Source organism: Pongo pygmaeus, chromosome 8 (assembly GCF_028885625.2).
Source record: "Pongo pygmaeus isolate AG05252 chromosome 8, NHGRI_mPonPyg2-v2.0_pri, whole genome shotgun sequence".
Taxonomy (NCBI): Eukaryota; Metazoa; Chordata; class Mammalia; order Primates; family Hominidae; genus Pongo; species Pongo pygmaeus.
In genome coordinates, this window is record NC_072381.2 from 122,314,263 (window position 1) to 122,336,110 (window position 21,848).

General features: G+C 35.9%; 1 protein-coding gene across 7 annotated transcripts in view; it reads right to left on the reverse strand.

The window, feature by feature from the left end:
* The window catches only part of SHTN1 (shootin 1), a 121,692-nt gene that overhangs the window by 43,889 nt on the left and 55,955 nt on the right, over positions 1–21,848 (reverse strand). For all 7 annotated transcript variants that reach the window (XM_063670312.1, XM_063670311.1, XM_063670313.1 and 4 more), the window contains exons 7-10: positions 21,118–21,199; positions 15,285–15,379; positions 11,512–11,658; positions 868–1,021 (exon numbers count right to left, since the gene is read on the reverse strand). In XM_063670312.1, the coding sequence (XP_063526382.1) occupies positions 868–1,021; positions 11,512–11,658; positions 15,285–15,379; positions 21,118–21,199 (478 nt within the window). The remainder of the gene's footprint in view (positions 1–867; positions 1,022–11,511; positions 11,659–15,284; positions 15,380–21,117; positions 21,200–21,848) is intronic.

Consider the following 21,848-nt stretch of genomic DNA (forward strand, 5'->3'; position numbering starts at 1 on the left):
CTACAGGCTACTCTGATATTCACTAAAAAGAATGGAATACTTCTTAATTTTGGATCAATTAAAAAATCAATTATAACCAACTTTCATTGTGGATCAGAAAGCACTGAATGCTTTTAGAAGGAAAAAAGGCCTATGTGGTTCTTCTGCACAGGTTTCAAAATTCTAGTATAAAATTAACCAAAAATATCTGAAGTGAATATTGAAGCTATTATAAAGGGAATGTACCTGCCTTCTTAAATTACCGACCTTCCAACAGAGACTTACACATATGCCTGTATAGTAATCTAACTCGCACATTCCCATTAAGCCTTCTAGAACTGAATGAATAAATCTTTTGATTTAATTATCCCCTGGTGTTTCTAAAGATTTTTCCATTTAACAGATATATTGTTGCCCAGTTCATTGTTAGGTACAATATAGAAAGTATTATTTCATGTGTATTATTAGACGCCAAAGATGAAGGTAGTATGAACACCAAAGATGAAGACAGTTAAAAAAGTTTAATTCTTTCTAAAAATGCACTCTAAGTGAACAAAATACATAATGAACATTCATCTCTAAAGCTCTGAAAAATGCTGAAAAGTTGGTCTTCCTATGCTAATGGTATCTCTGTGTCTAAATTCTGTATATGATGTTCACAAGGGCTCTAAGTTCAAAAAAGAAGTCTAAATATTTGTGAATTATTTAATACAGCAGCTATTCTACTGAATTGCAATGGTTAGAAATGAAGGAATTTAAAAACAAATCTTGGTATTTTTCCACAGCATTTAGTAAATGTTCTAGACTAACTATATGCCAGGTTTTGTACTAGGCATGAGTAATTCAAAGATTAATAGTAAGACATAGTAGCCTACTCAATGCTTTTACCAGAGTGCTTTAAATTTCTGGCTTTCTCTTCAGAATTCTGATATTTCAATTCCAGTTCCTTTTTATCTTCTTCTAGAAGCTCCAGTTGCTGTTTGAGGTTGTGTATTTCTTTGTGGAGTGTTTCATTTTCTAGTTGCTCTTTTAATTCTTTGACCTATAAGTTATTTAAAAAAAAAAAAAAAAGACTTTTATGGCTGACAGTTTTTCCTTTGTCAAAGAAAAGAAAGGGAAAAAATAAATATTTCCCTTTGACTGTACTTCATAGCAAACAGATTCCAATCCATCTTAACGACCATGCAAATGCTAGATACAATTAACACACAATCATAAATCAGCTGAAGAGCTGATTTAAAATAAATTTACTGGGGAGTTACATACCAGACACTTTATTTTTTTTTTAAGTTTTATTTTAGGTTCGGGGTACATGTGCAGGTTTGTTATATAGGTAAATTGTGTGTCACAGGGGCTTGGTGTACAGGTTGTTTCATCACCGAGGTAAAAACAATAGTATCTGATAGATACTTTTTCGATCCTCTCTCTCCTCCCACCCTCCATCATCGAGTAAGCCTCAGTGTCTGTTGTTCCCTTCTTTGTGTCCATGTGTAATCAATGCTTAGCTCCCACTTAGAAGTGAGAACATTTGGTTTTCTATTCTCCTGTTAGTTCACTTAGGATTACGGCCTCCAGTTCCATTCTTGTTGCTACAAAGGACATTATCTCATTCCTTTTTATGGCTACACAGTATGCCATGGTGTAATATGTACCACATTTTCTTTATCCAGTCTACCACAGATGGGCATTGAGGCTGACTCCATGATTTTGCTGTTGCATATAGTGCTGCAATGAATATATGTGTGCATGTGTCTTTATGATAGAATGATTTATATTCCTTTGGGCATATATCCAATAATGGGATTGTTGGGTTGAATGGTATTTCTGTTTTAAGTTCTTTGAGAAATTGCCACACTGCCTTCCATAATGGCTGAACTAACTTACATTCCCACCAGCAGCGTATAAGCGTCCCCTTTCTCTGAAACCTTGCCAACATCTGCTATTTTTTGACTTTTTAGTAACAGCCATTCTGACTGACATGAGATGGTATCTCACTGTGGTTTTGATTTTCATTTCTCTAATGATTAGTGATGTTAAGCATTTTTTATATGCTTGTTAGTCACACAGACACTTTAATTTTTAAACATGGGTCACTTTTGTACCCATTTTCAAAAGAAAAATTCAGGTAATATTTTAAAAGACCCTTGGGGGACACAAATTTAGTAATAAGTATCAAAAGTCTTCAAAAAAAAAAAAAGGAAAGTCTTTTGATTCAGTAAAACCACTTTTAGAAATTATTTTTAAAAATACTCTGAAATATATTCACTGAAGTGGTTTTTTGTTTTGTTTTGTTTTTGTTTTTATTTTTGTTTTGAGATAGAGTCTCACTCTTTCAGCCAGGCTGGTGTGCAGTGGCGCGATCTGGGCTCACTGCAAACTTCGCCTTCCGGGTTCAAGCAATTCTTGTGCTTCAGCCTCCTGAGTAGCTGGGGCTACAGGCACATGTCACCACACCCGGCTAATTTTTGTATTTTTAGTAGAGACAGGGTTTCACTACGTTGGCCAGGCTGGTTTCGAACTCCTGGCCTTAAGTGATCCACCTGCTTCGGCCTCCCAAGGTGCTGAGATTACAGGCGTGAGCCACTACACCTGGCCTGAAGTGTTCTTTACAACAGCAAAAAGTTGCAAATAACCTAAATGTCCACCAATATTTTTGATTTAATAAATTATAGCATGTTTATTCAATGAAATACTATGCAACTATTTTAAATCACATAGCTTACTATATACTGACATGAGAAGATACATTACCAATGGAAAAAAAAATCAGGGCATAAAATAGTATGTATGGTACGATTCAATTTAAACAAACTATATTTATAAAGGTATATATTTACAGAAAGTTCAGCCATGCACCAAAATATGGGATACTTGGTTAATCTTCTTTAACTTTTGCTATATTTTAAAAATGTATTATAAGGAGCATATGTTATTTTTATAATTGCAAAAACCATATGCTGTGCTTAAAAGACTGCTGCATCTGCAAGGGAACTTACAGACAGCTAAGAAACATTTTAAGCCACATACAGATGGTCTCCATTTTAGGATGGTTTGAGATAGTTTTTCGACTTTACAATGGTGTGAAAGCGACATGCATTCAATACAAACCATACTTCAAATTCTGGATTTTGATCTTTTCCCAGGCTCACAATATGTAATAAGATACTCTCTCACAATCCTCTGCAGCGGCAGCCAGCCACAGCTCCCAGTCAGTCACATGATCATGAGAGTAAATAACTGATACTCTAGAGCAGGGGTCCCCAACCCCCGGGTCTTGGACCGGTACTGGTCCATGGCCTGTTAGGAACCAGGTTGCACAGAAGGTTAGCAGCAGGCATGAGCAAGCATTACCGCCTGTGCTCCACCTCATCAGATCAGCAGCAGCAATAGACTGTCACAGAACCGCAAACCCTATTGTGCACTGCACATGCGAGGGATCCAGGCTGGCTGCTCTTTATGAGAATCTAATGCCTGATGATCTGAGGTGGTACAGTTTCATCCCAAAACCATCCCCCACCCTCTTCCCTCCCCAGTCCATGGAAAAATTGTCTTCCACGAAACTGGTCCCTAGTGCCAAAAAGATTGGGGATTGATGCTCTAGAGTATACTGTGTTTCCAGTTGACTCTGCCCAATTGCAGGCTAATGCTTAAGCGTTCTGAGTACGTTTAAGGTAGGCTATGATATTCAGTAGGTTAGGTATATTATTTTTGATTTACAATATTTTCAACTAACATGGGTTTATCAGGACGTAACCCCATCATAAGTCAAGGATCATCTGTACATGAAAGACTGTAAGAATAACTGTATATACAGAGAGTATAACAGTTTTAGAAGTAGTGATTGTTATAATTTCATTGATAACTTTAATCTTCGGTACCCAACAAGGTATATATACAACAATTTAGTCCTATACCTCAGCTCGATTCAGTAGGTTCTAGGCATGTATTATTTACTAAACGATTTAACTGTAAGTAGCTGGACTTTTCAGAACCAAAAGTTAAATTCTAGCATAAACTGAAACAAAAACACATTCTTTTTTTTCTCTTTTCTTGAAAAGGCAATTCCTACACATGGGGACAAAAGAAAGAATGAAATTCTTTCCCTCCCACCCTATTCTCCAGTTCTCTTTCCCAGGGGACTGTTACCACCTGTCCATCCAGAGGTACTCTACATATATATCAACATTTCCTTTTTAAAATTATTTTTATTATTTATTTATTTATTATACTTTAAGTTCTGGGATACATGTGCAAAATGTGCAGGTTTGTTACATAGGTATACATGTGCCATGGTGGTTTGCTGCACCCATCAACCCGTCATCTACATTAGGTATTTCTCCTAATGCTATCCCTCCCCTTGCCCCCACCCCCCGACAGGCCCCAGTGTTTGATGTTCCCCTCCCTGTGTCCATGTGTTCTCATTGTTCAACTCCCACTTATAAGTGAGTACCTGCAGTGTTTGGTTTTCTGTTCCTGTGTTAGTTTGCTGAAAATGATGGTTTCCAGCTTCATCCATGTCTCTGCAAAGGACACGAACGCATCCTTTTTTATGGCTGCGCAGTATTCCATGGTGTATATGTGCCACATTTTCTTTATCCAGTCTATCACTGATGGGCATTTGGGTTGGTTCCAAGTCTTTTCTATTATGAATAGTGCTGCAATAAACATATGTGTGCATGTGTCTTTATAGTAGAACAATTTATAATCCTTTGGGTATATACCCAGTAATGGGATTGCTAGGTCTAATGGTATTTCTGGTTCTAGATCCTTGAGAAATCACCACTGTCTTCCACAATGGTTGAACTAATTTATACACCCACCAACAGTGTAAAAGCATTCCTATTTCTCCACATCCTCTCCAGCATCTGTTGTTTTCTGACTTTTTAATGATCGCCATTCTAACTGGCATGAGATGGTATCTCATTGTGGTTTTGATTTGCATTTCTCTAACGACCAGTGATGATGAGCTTTTTTTCATATGTTTGTTGGCCACATAAATGTCTTCTTTTGAGAAGTGTCTGTTCATATACTTTGCCCACTTTTTGATGAGATTTTTTTTTCTTGTGAATTTGTTTAAGTTCCTTGTAAATTCTGGATATTAGCCCTTTGCCAGAAGGATAAAGTGCAAAAATTTTCTCCCATTCTGTAGATTGCCTGTTCACTCTGATGATAAGTTTCTTTTGCTGTGCATAAGTTCTTTAGTTTAATTAGATCCCATTTGTCAATTTTGGCTTTTGTTGCCATTGTTTTTGGTGTTTTAGTCATGAAGTCTTTGCCCATGCCTATGTCCTGAATGGTATTGCCTAGATTTTCTCCTAGGGTTTTTATGGTTTTAGGTCTTACATTAAAGTCTTTAATCCACCCTGAATTAATTTTTGTATAAGGTGTAAGGAAGAGGTCCAGTTTCAGTTTTCTGCATATGGCTAGCCTGTTTTCCCAACACCATTTATTAAATAGGGAATCCTTTCTCCATTGCTTGTTTTTGTCAGGTTTGTCAAAGATCAGATGGTTGTAGATGTGTGGCATTATTTCTGGGGCCTCTGCTATGTTCCACTGGTCTATATATCTGTTTTGATACCAGTACCATGCTGTTTTGGTTACTGTAGCCTTGTAGCATAGTTTGAAGCCAGGCAGTGTGATGACTCCAGCTTTGTTCTTTTTGCTTTGGATTGTCTTGGCAATATGGGCTTTTTTTTTGGTTCCATATGAAATTTAAAGTAGGTGTTTCTAATTCTGTGAAGAAAGTCAATGGTAGCTTGATGGGGATAGCATTGAATCCATAAATTACTCTGGGCAGTACAGCCATTTTCACGATATTGATTCTTCCCATCCATGAGTATAGAATGTTTTTCCATTTGTTTGTGTCCTCTCTTATTTCCTTGAGCAGTGGTTTGTAGTTCTCCGTGAAGAGGTCCTTCACATCCCTTGTAAGTTGTATTCCTAGGTATTTTATTCTCTTTGTAGCAATGGTGAATCGGAGTTCACTCATGATTTGTCTATTATGGATGTATAGGAAGCTTGTGATTTTTGCACACTGATTTTGTATCCTGAGACTTTGCTGAAGTTGCTTATCAGCTTACGGAGATTTTGGGCTGAAACGATGGGGTTTTCTAAATATACAATCATGTCATCTGCAAACAGAGACAATTTGACTTCCTCTCTTCCTATGTGAATACCCTTTATTTCTTTCCCTTGCCTGACTGCCCTGGCAAGAACTTCCAATACTATGCTGAATAGGAGTGGTGAGAGAGGGCATCCTTGTCATGTGCCAGTTTTCAAAGGAAATGCTTCCAGCTTTTGCTCATTCAGTATGACATTGGCAGTGGGTTTGTCATAAATAGCTCTTATTATTTTGAGATACGTTCCATCAATACCTAGTTTACTAAGACTTTTTAGCATGAAGGGGTGTTGAATTTTATTGAAGGCCTTTTCTGCATCTATTGAGATAATCATGTGGTTTTTGTCATTGGTTCTGTTTATGTGATGGATTACGTTTATTGATTTGTGTATGTTGAAACAGCCTTGCATTCCAGGGATGAAGCTGACTTGATTATGGTAGATAAGCTTTTGGATGTGCTGCTGGATTCGGTTTGCCAGTATTTTATTGGGGATTTTCACATTGATGTTCATCAGGGATATTAGCCTGAAATTTTCTTTCTTTGTTGTGTTTCTGCCAGGCTTTGGTATCAGGATGATGCTGGCCTCATAATGAGTTAGGGAGGAGTCCCTCTTTTTTCTATTGCTTGGAATAGTTTCAGAAGGAATGGTACCAGCTCCTCTTGGTACCTCTGGTAGAAATCAGCTGTGAATCCATCTGATCCTGGGCTTTTTTTGGTTGGCAGGCTATTAATTACTGCCTCAATTTTGGAACTTGTTATTGGTCTATTCAGGGATACAACTTCTTCCTGATTTAGTCTTGGGAGGGTGTATGTGTCCAGCAATTTATCCATTTCTTCTAGATTTTCTAGTTTATTTGTATACAGGTATTTATAGTATTCTCTGATGGTAGTTTGTATTTCTGTGGGATCGGTGGTGATCTCCCCTTTACATTTTTATTGTGTCTATTTGATTCTTCTCTCTTTTCTTCTTTATTAGTTGGGCTAGCGGTCTACCTATTTTGTTAAACTTTTCAAAAAACCAGCTCCTGGATTTATTGATTTTTTTAAAGGGTGTTTCGTGTCTCTATCTCCTTCAGTTCTGCTCTGATCTTAGTTATTTCTTGCTAAGCTTTTGCTAGCTTTTGAATTTGTTTGCTCTTGCTTCTCTAATTCTTTTAATTGTGATGTTAGGGTGTCGATTTTAGATCCTTCCTGCTTTCTCCTGTGGGCATTTATTGCTATAAATTTCCCTCTAAACACTGCTTTAGCTGTGTCCCAAGGATTCTGGTATGTTGTATCTCTGTTCTCATTGGTTTCAAAGAACTTATTTATTTCTGCCTTAATTTCATTATTTACTCAGTAGTCATTAAGAAGCAGGTTGTTCAGTTTCCAGGTAGTTATGCAGTTTTGCATGAGTTTCTTAATCCTGAGTTCTAATTTGATTGCACTGTGGTCTGAGAGACTGTTTATGATTTCCATTCTTTTGCATTTGCCAAGGAGTGTTTTACATCCAATTATGTGGTCAATTTTAGAATAAGTAAGATGTGGTCCTGAGAAGAATATATATTCTGTTGATTTGGGATGGAGATGTCTGTAGATGTCTATTAGGTCTGCTTGGTCCAGAGCTGAGTTCAAGTCCTGAATATCCTTGTTAATTTTCTGTCTCGTTGATCTAATATTGACAGTGGGGTGTTAAAGTCTCCCACTATTATTGTGTGGGAGTCTATATCTCTTTGTATGTCTCTAAGAACTTGCTTTATGAATCTGGGTGCTCCTGTATTGGGTGCATATATATTTAGGATAGTTAGCTCTTCTTGTTGCATTAATACCTTTACCGTTATGTAATGCCCTTCTTTGTCTCTTTTCATCTTTGTTGGTTTAAAGTCTGTTTTATCAGAGAGTAGGATTGCAACCCCTGCTTTTTTTTGCTTTCCAGTTACTTAGTAAATATACCTCCATCCCTTTATTTTAAGCCTATGTGTCTTTACACGTGAGATGGGTCTCCTGAATACAGCACACCGATGGGTCTTGACTCTTTATCCAATTTGCCGGTCTGTGTCTTTTAATTGGGGGCATTTATCCCATTTACATTTAAGGTTAATATTGTTATGTGTGAATTTGATCCTGTCATTATGATGCCAGCTGGTTATTTTGCCATTAGTTTATGCAGTCTCTTCACAGTGTCATTAGTCTTTACAATTTGGTATGTTTTTGCAGTAGCTGGTACCAGTTTTTCCTTTCCATGTTTAGTGCTTCCTTCAGGAACTCTTATAAGGCGGGGCTGGTGGTGACAAAATCTCTCAGCATTTGTTTGTCTGTAAAGGATTTTATTTCTCCTTTGCTTATGAAGCTTAGTTTGGCTGGATATGAAATTCTGGGTTGAAAATTCTTGTCTTTAAGAATGTTGAATATTAGCCCCCACTCTCTTCTGGCTTGTAGGGTTTCTGCAGAGAGATCCACTGTTAGTCTGCTGGGCTTCCCTTTGTGGGTAACCCAACCTTTCTCTCTGGCTGCCCTTAACATTTTTTCCTTCATTTCAACCTTGGTGAATCTGATGATTATGTGTCTTGGCGTTGTTCTTCTCGAGGAGTATCTTTGCGGTGTTCTCTGTGTTTCCTGAATTTGAATGTTGGCCTGTCTTGCTGGGTTGGGGAAGTTCTCCTGGATAATATCCTGAAGAGTGTTTTCCGACTTGGTTCCATTCTCCCCATCACTTTCCAGTACACCAATCAAACGTAGGTTTGGTCTTTTCACATAGTCCCATATTTCTTGGAGGCTTTGTTCATTCCTTTTCAGTCTTTTTTCAGTAATCTTGCCTTCATGCTTTATTTCATTAAGTTGATCTTCAATCTCTGATATCTTGTCTTCTGCTTGATCGATTAGGCTATTGATACTTGTGTACGCTTCACCAAGTTCTCTTGCTGTGTTTTTCAGCTCCATCAGGTCATTTATGTTCTTCTCTAAACTGGTTTTTCTAGTTAGCAATTCCTCTAACCTTTTATCAAGGTTCTTGGCTTCCTTGCGTTGGGTTAGAACATGCTCCTTTAACTCGGAGGAGTTTGTTATTACCCACCTTCTGAAGCCTACTTCTGTCAATTTGTCAAACTCATTCTTTGTCCAGTTTTGTTCCCTTGCTGGTGAGGAGTTGTGATCTTTTGGAGGACAAGAGGCATTCTGGTTTTTGGAATTTTCAGCCTTTTTGCACTAGTTTTTCCTCATCTTTGTGGATTTATCTACCTTTGGTCTTTGATGTTGGTAACCTTTGGATGGGGTTTTTGCGTGGATGTCCTTTTGTTGATGTTGATGTATTCCTTTCTGTTTGTTAGTTTTCCTTCTAGCAGTCAGGCCCCTCTGCTGCAGGTCTGCTGGAGTTTGCTGGAGGTCCACTGCTGACCCTGTTTGCCTGGGCATCATCAGCGGAGGCTGCAAAACAGCAAAGATTTCTGCCTGTTCCTTCCTCTGGAAGCTTCATCCCAGAAGGGCACCCGCCAGATGCCAGCTGGAGCTCTCCTGTATAAGATGTCTGTAGACCCCTGCTGGGAGGTGTCTCCCAGTCAGGTGTCTCCCAGTCAGGAGGATCCCAGTGGATCCAGGGGTCAGGGATCCACTTGAGGAGGCAGTCTGTCCCTTAGCAAAGCTCAAGCACTGTGCTGGGAAATCTGCTGCTCTCTTCAGAGCTGGCAGGCAGGAACGTTTAAGTCGCTGAAGCTGTGCCCACAGCCGCCTCTTCCCCTAGGTTCTCTGTCCCACAGAGATGGGAGTTTTATCTATAAGCCCCTGACTGGGGCTGCTGCCTCTCCTTCAGAGATGCTCTGCCCAGAGAGGAGGAATCTAGAGAAGCAGTCTAGCAACAGCAGCTTGGCGGAGCTGCAGTGGGCTCCGCCCAGTCCGAACTTCCTGGCGGCTTTGTTTACACTGTGAGGGAAAGACTGCCCACTCAAGCCTCAGTAATGGCAGACACCCTGCCCCCCACCAAGCTTGAGTGTCCCAGGTTGACCTCAGACTGCTGTGCTGGCAGCGACAATTTCAAGCCAGTGGATCTTGGCTTGCTGGGCTCCATGGGGGTGGGATCTGCTGGGCTAGACCACTTGGCTCCCTGGCTTCTGCCCCGTTTCCAGGGGAGTGAATGGTTCTGTGTTGCTGGAGTTCCAGGTGCCACTGGAGTATGAAAAAACACTCCTGCAGCTAGTTTGGTGTCTGCCCAAATGGCCACCCAGTTTTGTGCTTGAATCCCAGGGCCCTGGTGGTGTAGGCACCCAAGGGAATCTCCTGGTCTGTGGGTTGCAAAGATGGTGGGAAAAGCATAGTATCTGGGCTGGAGTGCACCATTCCTCACAGCACAGTCTCTCGTGGCTTCCCTTGGCTAGGAGAGGGAGTTCCCCAACCCCCTGCACTTCCCGGGTGAGGCGACACCCCACCCTGCTTCAGCTCGCCCTTCATGGGCTGCACTCACTGTCTAACCAGTCCCAGTGAGATGAGCCAGGTACCCAATGCAGAAATCACCTACCTTCTGGGTTGATCTCGCTCGGAGCTGCAGACTGGAGCTGTTCCTATTCGGCCATCTTACCAGCCACCATATATCAACATTTCTTACTGAGGCAAAACAAATCAACTCAACCTCCCCACCAAGTTTGTAAAAACTTCAGAACTTCCAAGGATTAAATGTCAATACTCTTGCCACAGAGGCTTTGACAGGTGGTAAAAAGTAGCAGCTAACAGCCTTTCCTTCCCAAATGAGGTACATTATAAGTAGTATAAACATTGATGTAATTTTTCTTAAGTGGTCTCTTTAATTTGGAAGTCTTTGTTCCACTTCTTTGCTTCTCCTCTCCTACATTCTCCTCTCACCTACCACAGTGACTATCCTTTCTTCTTGGCACACAGAGGTAGGCTGTGTCAGCTGGAATAGCTCCACTCATCAAATTGAAATAACCACTTAGGAAGTCTTTAAACATACACATTTGTGCAAGTTTACAAAATCAAAAATTTTCTCTAAGCAAACAATTACTATGAATACGGATTGTCATTTTCTTTGAATAAAACCTATGCCCTCCAACAAGTGCTCTGAGATGAATACAGCCTCTTAGTGTGTGCAGTCTCCAAAAAATACAACGTTTCCAAAAATCGAATTTCCAGACTTTGCCTTATCCAAGCTCTTTTTGAGTTATACCTCTTTCCCCTGCCTCTTCCAACCCTTTGGACAGTTTAAAGATTATTATAAAGTCTACAATAGCGTGTTACAAATTTCAGTTTCACAACATTGAGTTCATTTAGTTACTTTTTTCTAAAAGGTGGTTGGAAGCACTTAGTAACTAAGGCAAAATATGAAACAGTAAATGACTGGACTGACTTCACTGGCGCCCTTCATCTTAAATATATGTGTGTATGCATGTATGTGTGTGTGTACCTAAGACTCCAGAAGAAAATGGGTTACCTTTTGTTGATGCTGAATTCTCTCTTCTTCAAGTTGCTGGGTGAGTTTTGCATTTTCATCTAAAGCTTTCAAAAGCTGCTGATCAGGGACGGAGCTCTGCAGCAGAAGGTGGCTTTGTCTCTTTAGCTTATTTTGCTCAATGAACATCTGCAAAAGTTTATTACAAGAATGTATATATCAATCAATCTCACATACCTCCTCAACTGTAACTTCAGCAAAAGAAAAGTACATGGAATTTTTATTAAATCATTAAAGGCAAATTCTGACTTGTATAAGTTTTAGAAGTAGTGATTGCTATGATTTCATTCCTTTTATATAATCTTTAATACCTTTACTCCTGCCCCAACAAGATATTTATACAATAAGCTGATCTTACTCTTCAGTTTTTAATATTTTATTATTGCTTTAAGATACATTAATATTAATAGTAGTAGCTAATATTTCTCAAGAATTTACCTTGTGTACTCTACTAAATATTTCATGTGGATTATTTTAATCCTTACATCAATCCTATTAAAGTGCTTCTACTATGAATAGGTAACATTTACTAAACACTATGTGGTAGATATGGTGGGAATCATTTTACATTCATTATATCATATAATCCTTAACACTATCAAGTGGACACCACTATCATCTAATTTTACTGATAAGGTAACTGAGGCTCAAAGAAGTTAAGCAACTTTCCCAAGAACACACGTAAGTGACAAGACCAGGACTTAAACCCGTATCTGATTTACATGCCCAAGCTCTTAACCATCTGGCTAAGTTCCTCTACTATTTACTAGATCTAATGTTTTGTTTTAAACTAATTAGTTTCTCCCCAGTGATAAAAGTAGTTAACAGTAGAAGGGTAAAGGGGAGAAGGAAGACAGTATATTTTATTGAGCACTGTATTAAGCAATTTATATGTGTTATTCATGAAATCCTCACAACTTTACATGATTGAAAATAACATTGATTTCTATTCACCTGTTATTTCTTTTCCTTAACAATCTACCCAATTTGGCCAGTGACTGATTCCAAGTATGAAATGTTTTTGTAAACTCTGAAATCTGGCCTACCAATTTTATAGCAGAGCTTCACCTTTTCAGATTTTTAACAGCATTTTAAAATTTACATTGTAACTTAACTGAAAGCTCTGAACTGCAAAATGATTTGCTAAAGCCCTCATATTAGTTTGTTCAACAACTGCACCCATCATGTAACAGAAAAAGTCAGCAAATAAAACTCAGGACAAAAATATTTTCCATCAACCTCCATGTGGCAAGACCACAGCTTTAATGATTTATACAATCCTTAAGCTCTTGATCAGTATCGATTTCCACATCAACGTCAAGTCATGAATATACTATACTAAAACACTAACATTTTCTTCCAGTATGTCTTCCCATGAGAGGGAAAAAAAAGGTCAGAAGCTTTCCTTCTTTGCCTAGGGATTTATGAAAAGCCTACAAAACTACAACAGGGTTCGTAATGATTAAGAGTGGAGGGTAACTTTCAATTTTTATTTTATACATTTAGAAAATATTTGTATCTTTGTGCAAGGCACACATACTCCTTTTAATTAAAAATATAAAGTAAATTAACCTTAAAAATTGATTTCTAAGGCTCTAGACTATAAGCTCAAAGAGGGCAGGGCTCATATTTGCCTTCTTCACCATTGGATTCCCAATGTCAGCACAGTGTCTGGCACAGTAAGATGTTTGCTGCATGCCCTAAGTGGTAAGTAAAATGCAAACGAATGGGACTCTGTTGTTAAACTAAGTTATGTGTCTTTGTGCAGTACTTATCTGTTAAAAACCTGAGAATGCGTAAACTTTCTAAAAAGGAAAATATACTAGTTCCAATCTGGTGCTATTTTTTTAAAAAAAAGTTTTCTTCTCACTATTGTGTAGATTGAATCTAGACATTGTAAAATTGTTGAGTGCCACTGCAAATATTTATGCTGCCAATAACATAAGTACCATTGCTATTGCTTTCTTTCTCTCCTCAAACTTCTACCTCCTCATTCTGAGTTAACACGTCAGCATCATTGTTTCCACCAACCACTAAGACTGAAGACCAGGTGAACGGCAGAGTCAATCATTCATTTTTGTCTTCTGACTGCAACCTTGCTTCTTCCATCTGACTTCTCTGCTACTACATGGCCTTCAAGTTTTTCTTTGAGCTGCTTTGTATTCTAACATCATTGTGCAAACAACAGATGGAAAACTGAACATGTCTTGAAATGAGACCTGCTATTCAGGTCAAAATCAGCTGACCTTTCCAGTTTTGCAATAAAGGCGTCTTCACATTATCCCTGCTTCCCCTCCCCCTCCACTGTTTATTTCATTGCATTATTTATATTGCTGCAACGTTTTCCAGAGGGCTCTGACACACTTCAACTCTTTTTTCTTTCTTCCAAGTAATAACAGAAAAATATTTACTCACCTTTCATTAAACTCTCTAAATAAAATGAATCATAATATTTCATATCAGATCTACTTGGCCTAAACCTTTGGTAGAGTTCACTGCTAGCAAAGCTACGCTCAAGCACAGAAAGACCCCCACAAAACCATCATCAGATTTTCAAATGTCATTCCCCTAATGCCATGCTTTGTCTTCCTTCTATGCCTTGGATACCTCTACCTAGGACTGTTTTACATTTCCTGAGCTATTTCCCTTCAACCTACAGAATGCACACAAATTCAAACTACACCTACAGGATGGAGATCTCATTGCAGACCAGCTTTTGAGTTTAGCCGACTGGTGAACTCCTCATCCCCCTGGAAACCAGCCCCAGGGCCATGGAAGACCCAATGACTGCATGTCAACAGGTAAGCCGGAACAAGAGATGCTCAAAGCTGATCTCTAACATGAGAGGAAGATCAGTAGGCTGGTGAAACGCTGAGATAATGAATGTACTACATGGCAGTGTTCCACAGCCAGTGGAAGAATTTCCTGGCATAATGACAGCACTGCACAATGGCTGAAGAGAAATACTGATACCATAATACTGTTATCTGAGATGGTATATGGAGATACATCCCAGATTTTAAGCCTATTTGAAATGTACAGGCATCTTGTATCCAAGTTGGACTTTCCATCACAAGTCATGGGCTATTTCCCAATGCAATTCCTTTCCCTTACATAGCATTTTATAGTTTATACAATACTTTTTTAAAATTTTGCCATCAAAATCCACTTCGTCAGGTCTCTATTATTGTCCATTTTACAGATGGTAAAAGTGAAGCCCTGAGAGGCTGAAGAATTGCTCAGAGGTCGTACAACTAGTAACTGACATGGCCAAAATTTGAGCCCAGTCTTTTGACAATGAACTTGATACTATTCTATATCTGCCTCACTAAACCAGCAGATCCTTAATTCAAACTGGTAAGTTCTTATTCAACCTCAAGAATTTGTCTGATATGTCATCTGCAAGGTCCCTTACAAAACAAAAATTCAAAAGGTTTTTACGGCTGGGCACGGTGGCTCACTCCTGTAATCTCCCAGCACTTTGGGAGGCCAAGGCAAGCAGATCACGAGATCAGGAGATCAAGACCATCCTGGCCAACGTGGTGAAACCCCATCTCTACTAAAAATACAAAAATTAGCTGGGCACGGTGGTATGTGCCTGTAATCCCAGCTACTCGGGAGGCTGAGGCACGAGAATCGCTTGAATCAGGGAGTCAGAGGTTGCAGTGAGCCGAGATTGCACCACTGCACTCCAGCCTGGTGACAGAGCGAGACTCTGTCTCAAGAAGAAAATAAGATTTTTACAAGATACCCACCTCTTGTGCAAATGACTCTGCTTTCTTTCGAAGGTCCTTCTCCAGCTCCAGGTTTACTTGCATCTCCTCATACTCTTCTACAGCTAACATGGACACTTAAGGAGATAAAGGGAAAAAAACCCAGACAATAAGTCACACAAATAATCAGGAATATGGATGAAAAACAGTGTTGAAAAGATTCTTCATACCAGCATACAGGTACCCTCATGCATTCCTGGCTGGCATATAAACTGATAAAACCTTTTTGGAGAGCAACTTGGCAACATGAATCAAAAATCTAAAACTATTCACACACTTTGAATAATCCTACTTCTAGGAATGCATAGCATATACAGACATTTGGTTGCAAGGATGCTCTCTACCTCATTGCTGATAAAAGTGAAATGACATAATACTCTAACACTGAAGAATGAGTAAATTGTAGTACAAGAAATATTATTCTGCCATCAAAATTATATTGTAGAAGCATACTTAGTAAATGGAAAGACATCTGTGATGTATTTTTAAAAATAGATTGCAAAAATTAGTGCAAAGTGAATTCATTTTTGTTCTTTAAAAGCCACAGATAAACCACATCAACAGCCATTTCACAGAATAGAAAATATACAAAAGGCCAATAAACATGTGGAAAGATGCTCATCTTCATTAGGAATCAGGGAAATGCAGAGTAAAAACATTTCTTACACCCATCCAAGAGGCAACTGATAAAAATTTTAAAGCATGGTTTTATTAAATTTGGTATGCAGTGAAAAAAAAAATTGAAGATAAAATTTTACATTTGGCATGTGTCTTAGAGAAACTCTTGGACATGTGCACCAGAGGACATGTCTAACATTTTTTATAACAGCATGACTGAGAATAGCAGAAATATGGAAACAGCCCAAAGTCTACCAATAGGATACTACTTAAAATAATTTTAGTGTAGTCATCTAATGGAATAGTATACAGCAGCGAAAACAAACATACCACAGCTGCGCCTGTCCACATGCGTGAATCTCACAAACACAAAAAGTTGCACAAGGTTACAGGAAAAATGATTCCATTTATATAGAGTTCAAAACTATGCAAAATTAAACAATGCTGTTTAGGGATATATACATATTTGGCAAAACTACAAATAAAAGAAAGGAAATAATAAAAATTCAAGGGAGGGGTAAGAGTAGAGAGGGATGTTCATGGGTTTGTAAGGTACCAGCAAGTATAAAGAGATTCCTTTTACTGGTATTTCCTCTGTCTTCCATATATATATATATGGAATAAATATATATATATGGAATATACACATATATGGAATAAATATATATATATGGAATATACACATATATGGAATAAATATATATATATGGAATATACACATATATGGAATAAATATATATATATGGAATATACACATATATGGAATAAATATATATATATGGAATATACACATATATGGAATAAATATATATATATGGAATATACACATATATGGAATAAATATATATATATGGAATATACACATATATGGAATAAATATATATATATGGAATATACACATATATGGAATAAATATATATATATGGAATATACACATATATGGAATAAATATATATATATGGAATATACACATATATGGAATAAATATATATATATGGAATATACACATATATGGAATAAATATATATATATGGAATATACACATATATGGAATAAATATATATATATGGAATATACACATATATGGAATAAATATATATATGGAATATACACATATATGGAATAAATATATATATATGGAATATACACATATATGGAATAAATATATATATATGGAATATACACATATATGGAATAAATATATATATATGGAATATACACATATATGGAATAAATATATATATATGGAATATACACATATATGGAATAAATATATATATATGGAATATACACATATATGGAATAAATATATATATATGGAATATACACATATATGGAATAAATATATATATATGGAATATACACATATATGGAATAAATATATATATATGGAATAAATATATGGAATAAATATATATATATGGAATAAATATATGGAATAAATATATATATATGGAATATACACATATATGGAATAAATATATATATATGGAATAAATATATGGAATAAATATATATATATGGAATAAATATATGGAATAAATATATATATATGGAATAAATATATGGAATAAATATATATATATGGAATAAATATATGGAATAAATATGTATATGGAATAAATATATATATGGAATATGTATATGGAATAAATATATAGGAATATATATATGGAATAAATATATAGGAATATATATATATGGAATAAATATATAGGAATATATATATATATGGAATAAATATATAGGAATATATATATATGGAATAAATATATAGGAATATATATATATATGGAATATATATATAGGAATATATATATAGGAATATATATATATATGGAATATATATAGAGGAATATATATATATATGGAATATATATAGAGGAATATATATATATATGGAATATATATAGAGGAATATATATATATGGAATATATATATGGAATATATATATAGGAATATATATATATATGGAATATATATATAGGAATATATATATATATGGAATATATATATAGGAATATATATATAGGAATATATATATGGAATATATATATGGAATAAATATATATGGAATATATATGGAATAAATATATATGGAATATATATATAGGAATATATATATATATGGAATATATATATAGGAATATATATATATATGGAATATATATATAGGAATATATATATATGGAATATATATATAGGAATATATATATATATGGAATATATATATAGGAATATATATATATATGGAATATATATATAGGAATATATATATATATGGAATATATATATAGGAATATATATATATATGGAATATATATATGGAATATATATGGAATAAATATATATGGAATATATATATATGGAATAAATATATATGGAATATATATATATGGAATAAATATATATGGAATATATATATATGGAATAAATATATATGGAATATATATATATGGAATAAATATATATGGAATATATATATGGAATAAATATATATATTTATTTAACAAAAAATTTAATATATATATATAGACAGTTTTTTTAAGATTGGAAGAATATACACTAAAATGTTACTAGTGCTTATCTCTGGATTGTAAAGGTTGAGATTTTTTTCTTTCCTTACATGAATCTAAATTTTCTACCAAAAAAAGTATACTACCTGAATATATACATTTTTATGTATAAAAATATATTATATATAAAATATTAAATGTAAATAAATGTATAAATTATGTATATGTATATACATATGTATAAAATGTAAATATTTTATATATAAATATATAATATATAATTTATATGTATAAAATATATAATTTATATATAATATATATAATAATTTATATATATTATATATTATAATTTATATATTATATATTATATAATTTATATATAATATATGTATAATATAATTTATATATAATATATATAATTTATATATACATATATTATATAAATATAAAATAACTTTTATATATTATATATATATGTTTTATTTATTTATTTATTTTTTGAGAGATGGAGTCTCACTATGTCTGTCGCCCAGGCTGGAATGAAGTGGTGCAATCTTGGTTCACTGCAACCTCCGCCTCCTAGGTTCAAGTGATTCTCCTGCCTCAGCCTCCCGAGTAGCTGGGATTACAGACAGGTGGGTGCCACCATATCTGGCTAATTTTTGTATTTCAGTAGAGACGAGGTTTTACCATGTTGGCCAGGCTGGTCTCAAACTCCTGATCTCAAGTAATCCGCCTGCCTCAGCCTCCCAAAGTGCTGGGATTACAGGTGTGAGCCACCGCGCCTGGACATATAAGTTATTTTTAAGTGTTCTCCATATTTACAAAGGAGAGAAAGAGCCTTTGATGCATTCAGAAGCAAAGAATCAGAGTTTTGTACCAAGCAGTTACTGCAAGACCGAAAGCTTCAAAAGGTCCTGTCAAATAAAAGTAATATAAATTCTTTGCTATTTTCAACATTCAGTGGCCTATTTTGTTAAACAGTGATAATGACAGGACAGAGGGAGTGATGACACCATTAGATAATAGGCACAAGCTGGGCAGACAGCACACTGTCCATCCACTTCTGGTGAGTCACCTCCACCCTGAGCTGAGTCATACCAACAAAATCTTTCAAAAGGCTCTCTTAACAGCTGCCTTCACACACTGTTCCACCAGGGCACTTCAATCCTAACTGACTAAGGACTGGTTTGCTGTGTAATGACATAGAATTTCAAACTCTGTACTCTGTAAATCTACAGCCTCTTCAGATGAAAGACTAATAAGTAAAGCAATAAGAGTGGTGATTTTTGATGTGAATTATAGGTCCCTGAGAGCTAAATGATTTTCAAGCCTATTTAAACAAGAAATTTCATGAAGAAAACAAAGAACACTATGACTATCTGAAGCCCTGGCAAGATAATTGACTCTCTTTTCTATGTCCAGAACACTATAATAAAAAGGGAATTTTCACGTGTCCTGGCCCTTCTGGCTTGGAATCTGAAAGAAATCAAGTTGGTCCTAGTCAGGTATTTATTTATATAATTTCTCTTTCTTCCTAGACAGGAGGCTCTCTGAAGGCGAGATCTACATGATTAATCCTTGCAGAACCCTTTTCCTAGCACAGTGAATCAAGACTGAAAATTCTACACCATTTCTATCTTTAAATACAGAAAGACTTGAAGAAATGTTACAATCCAGCATATTGCCCACATTTAACTACAAGGTCCTTTATTTACAAAAAAAAATCCCAGTTGATGAATGACAAAAAGATTGACAGCTACCACCAATAACAATAGGGAAGGCCCTGGGTCGCAAAGGTTTCCTGTTAGTGCTGCAGCTTCTAAACAATGAAAGAGAGTGACTGAGGGAAAAAGAGAGAACAGAAAGTATATTAAGTTCTTCCTACCACTCCCAGAATTACTTTTGCAGAACCACACTTTGGCATCACTTCCTTGTCTTAAACTGGGAGATACACGAAACAGCCCCCATGAGAGCTGATGCTGTGTTTTATAACTAGGTGGATAAAGTCACTGTTGACCAAAGTACACAAAGTTTTCTCTGGATATAGCCACTGGAGACATTTCCCTCTCACCAGGAGAGCAGGTCTGCTTTTCCTGATCATTAGGTTCATTTTCATGTGATTCATTTAAATGTTCAACAATCTCTTATTGCACTGACTGTCAGACAGCTCAGAACCAGATTTCAAATATACAGGCAGGAAATGTGCAAGACCTCAGAACAAGTATCCACTCTGTATATCAATCTAACTCTTACTTTCCTTTGTCCCATTTTCCACATCCTCTTAATTTAAAATTTCATCACATAATGTTACATGTTTTATGTAACCTCTTCTGGATCGAGAATTTACTAAATAACCTACCAAATATATAAATGCTGAAAGGAGAGCTAAAAAGGCCATGATCCCTGGATATATGTAAGACAGAAGTAGTATTTTGGTTTGAAGTTTCAAAATGAGTGGGTTCCTTGTTCCTCAAGTGAAATCACTTTTAGATGTCTCCAGACTCTAAGTTGGGTAATAAAACAATAGGAATGGGAGAGATACAATGCTAGAAAATCACAATATAGGAGAAGATTTGATTTACAGTCATACTTAGGCACACGTGTAAAATGACACATAATATATGCAAACAGAACAAACCGCATATGTATTTGAGAAGAAAAGACTGGACAGACTTACCTCTATTGCATTTTTCTAAGACTTTTCTCTGTTCAAGAACTTCTGAATTTAAAACAGCCTTTTCTTGTTTAACTTTATTTACCTAAAAATGTGAAATTTTGAGGGGAGAAAACACCAAAAATTGTAAAACAGGACATATGGCAATGTGTGATACTCAATTGCTGTTCAACTTTCAACATGAAGTTACAATTTAAAGCAGACATTGGTTTCAATGTGTTAAGACTTTTTATTAAAGCTCTTCTTTAAAGCTTCAAGGATAGCTATTTAAGTTAGGATGTATACCTGGTACAGAACTTATTTATATATTCCAGTTGGCACTGGCACCTAAACATGACAGTATGCTAGCCATCCAATGTAAATGATACATATTTTTTTAATTAAAAAAAAACAAAGAATATACAGATGGGGTCTCCTATGTTGCCTAGGCTGGTCTCGAACTCCTGGGCTCAAGCAATCCTCCTGCTTCAGCCTCCCGAAGTGCTGGGATTACAGGTGTGAGCCACCATACCCAGCCATGATTCATATTTTTAATGCAAAAATCCAACTAAAGATTACCCAGAAAATACAAGAATCATTTAGTCAAGATCCGATACTCAATTTTGGTATTCATTTTAAATGTTGATTAGCGTTAGGAGATATACCTAATGTAAATGACTAGTTAATGGGTGCAGCACACCAACATGGCACATGTATACATATGTAACAAACCTGCACATTGTGCACATGTACCC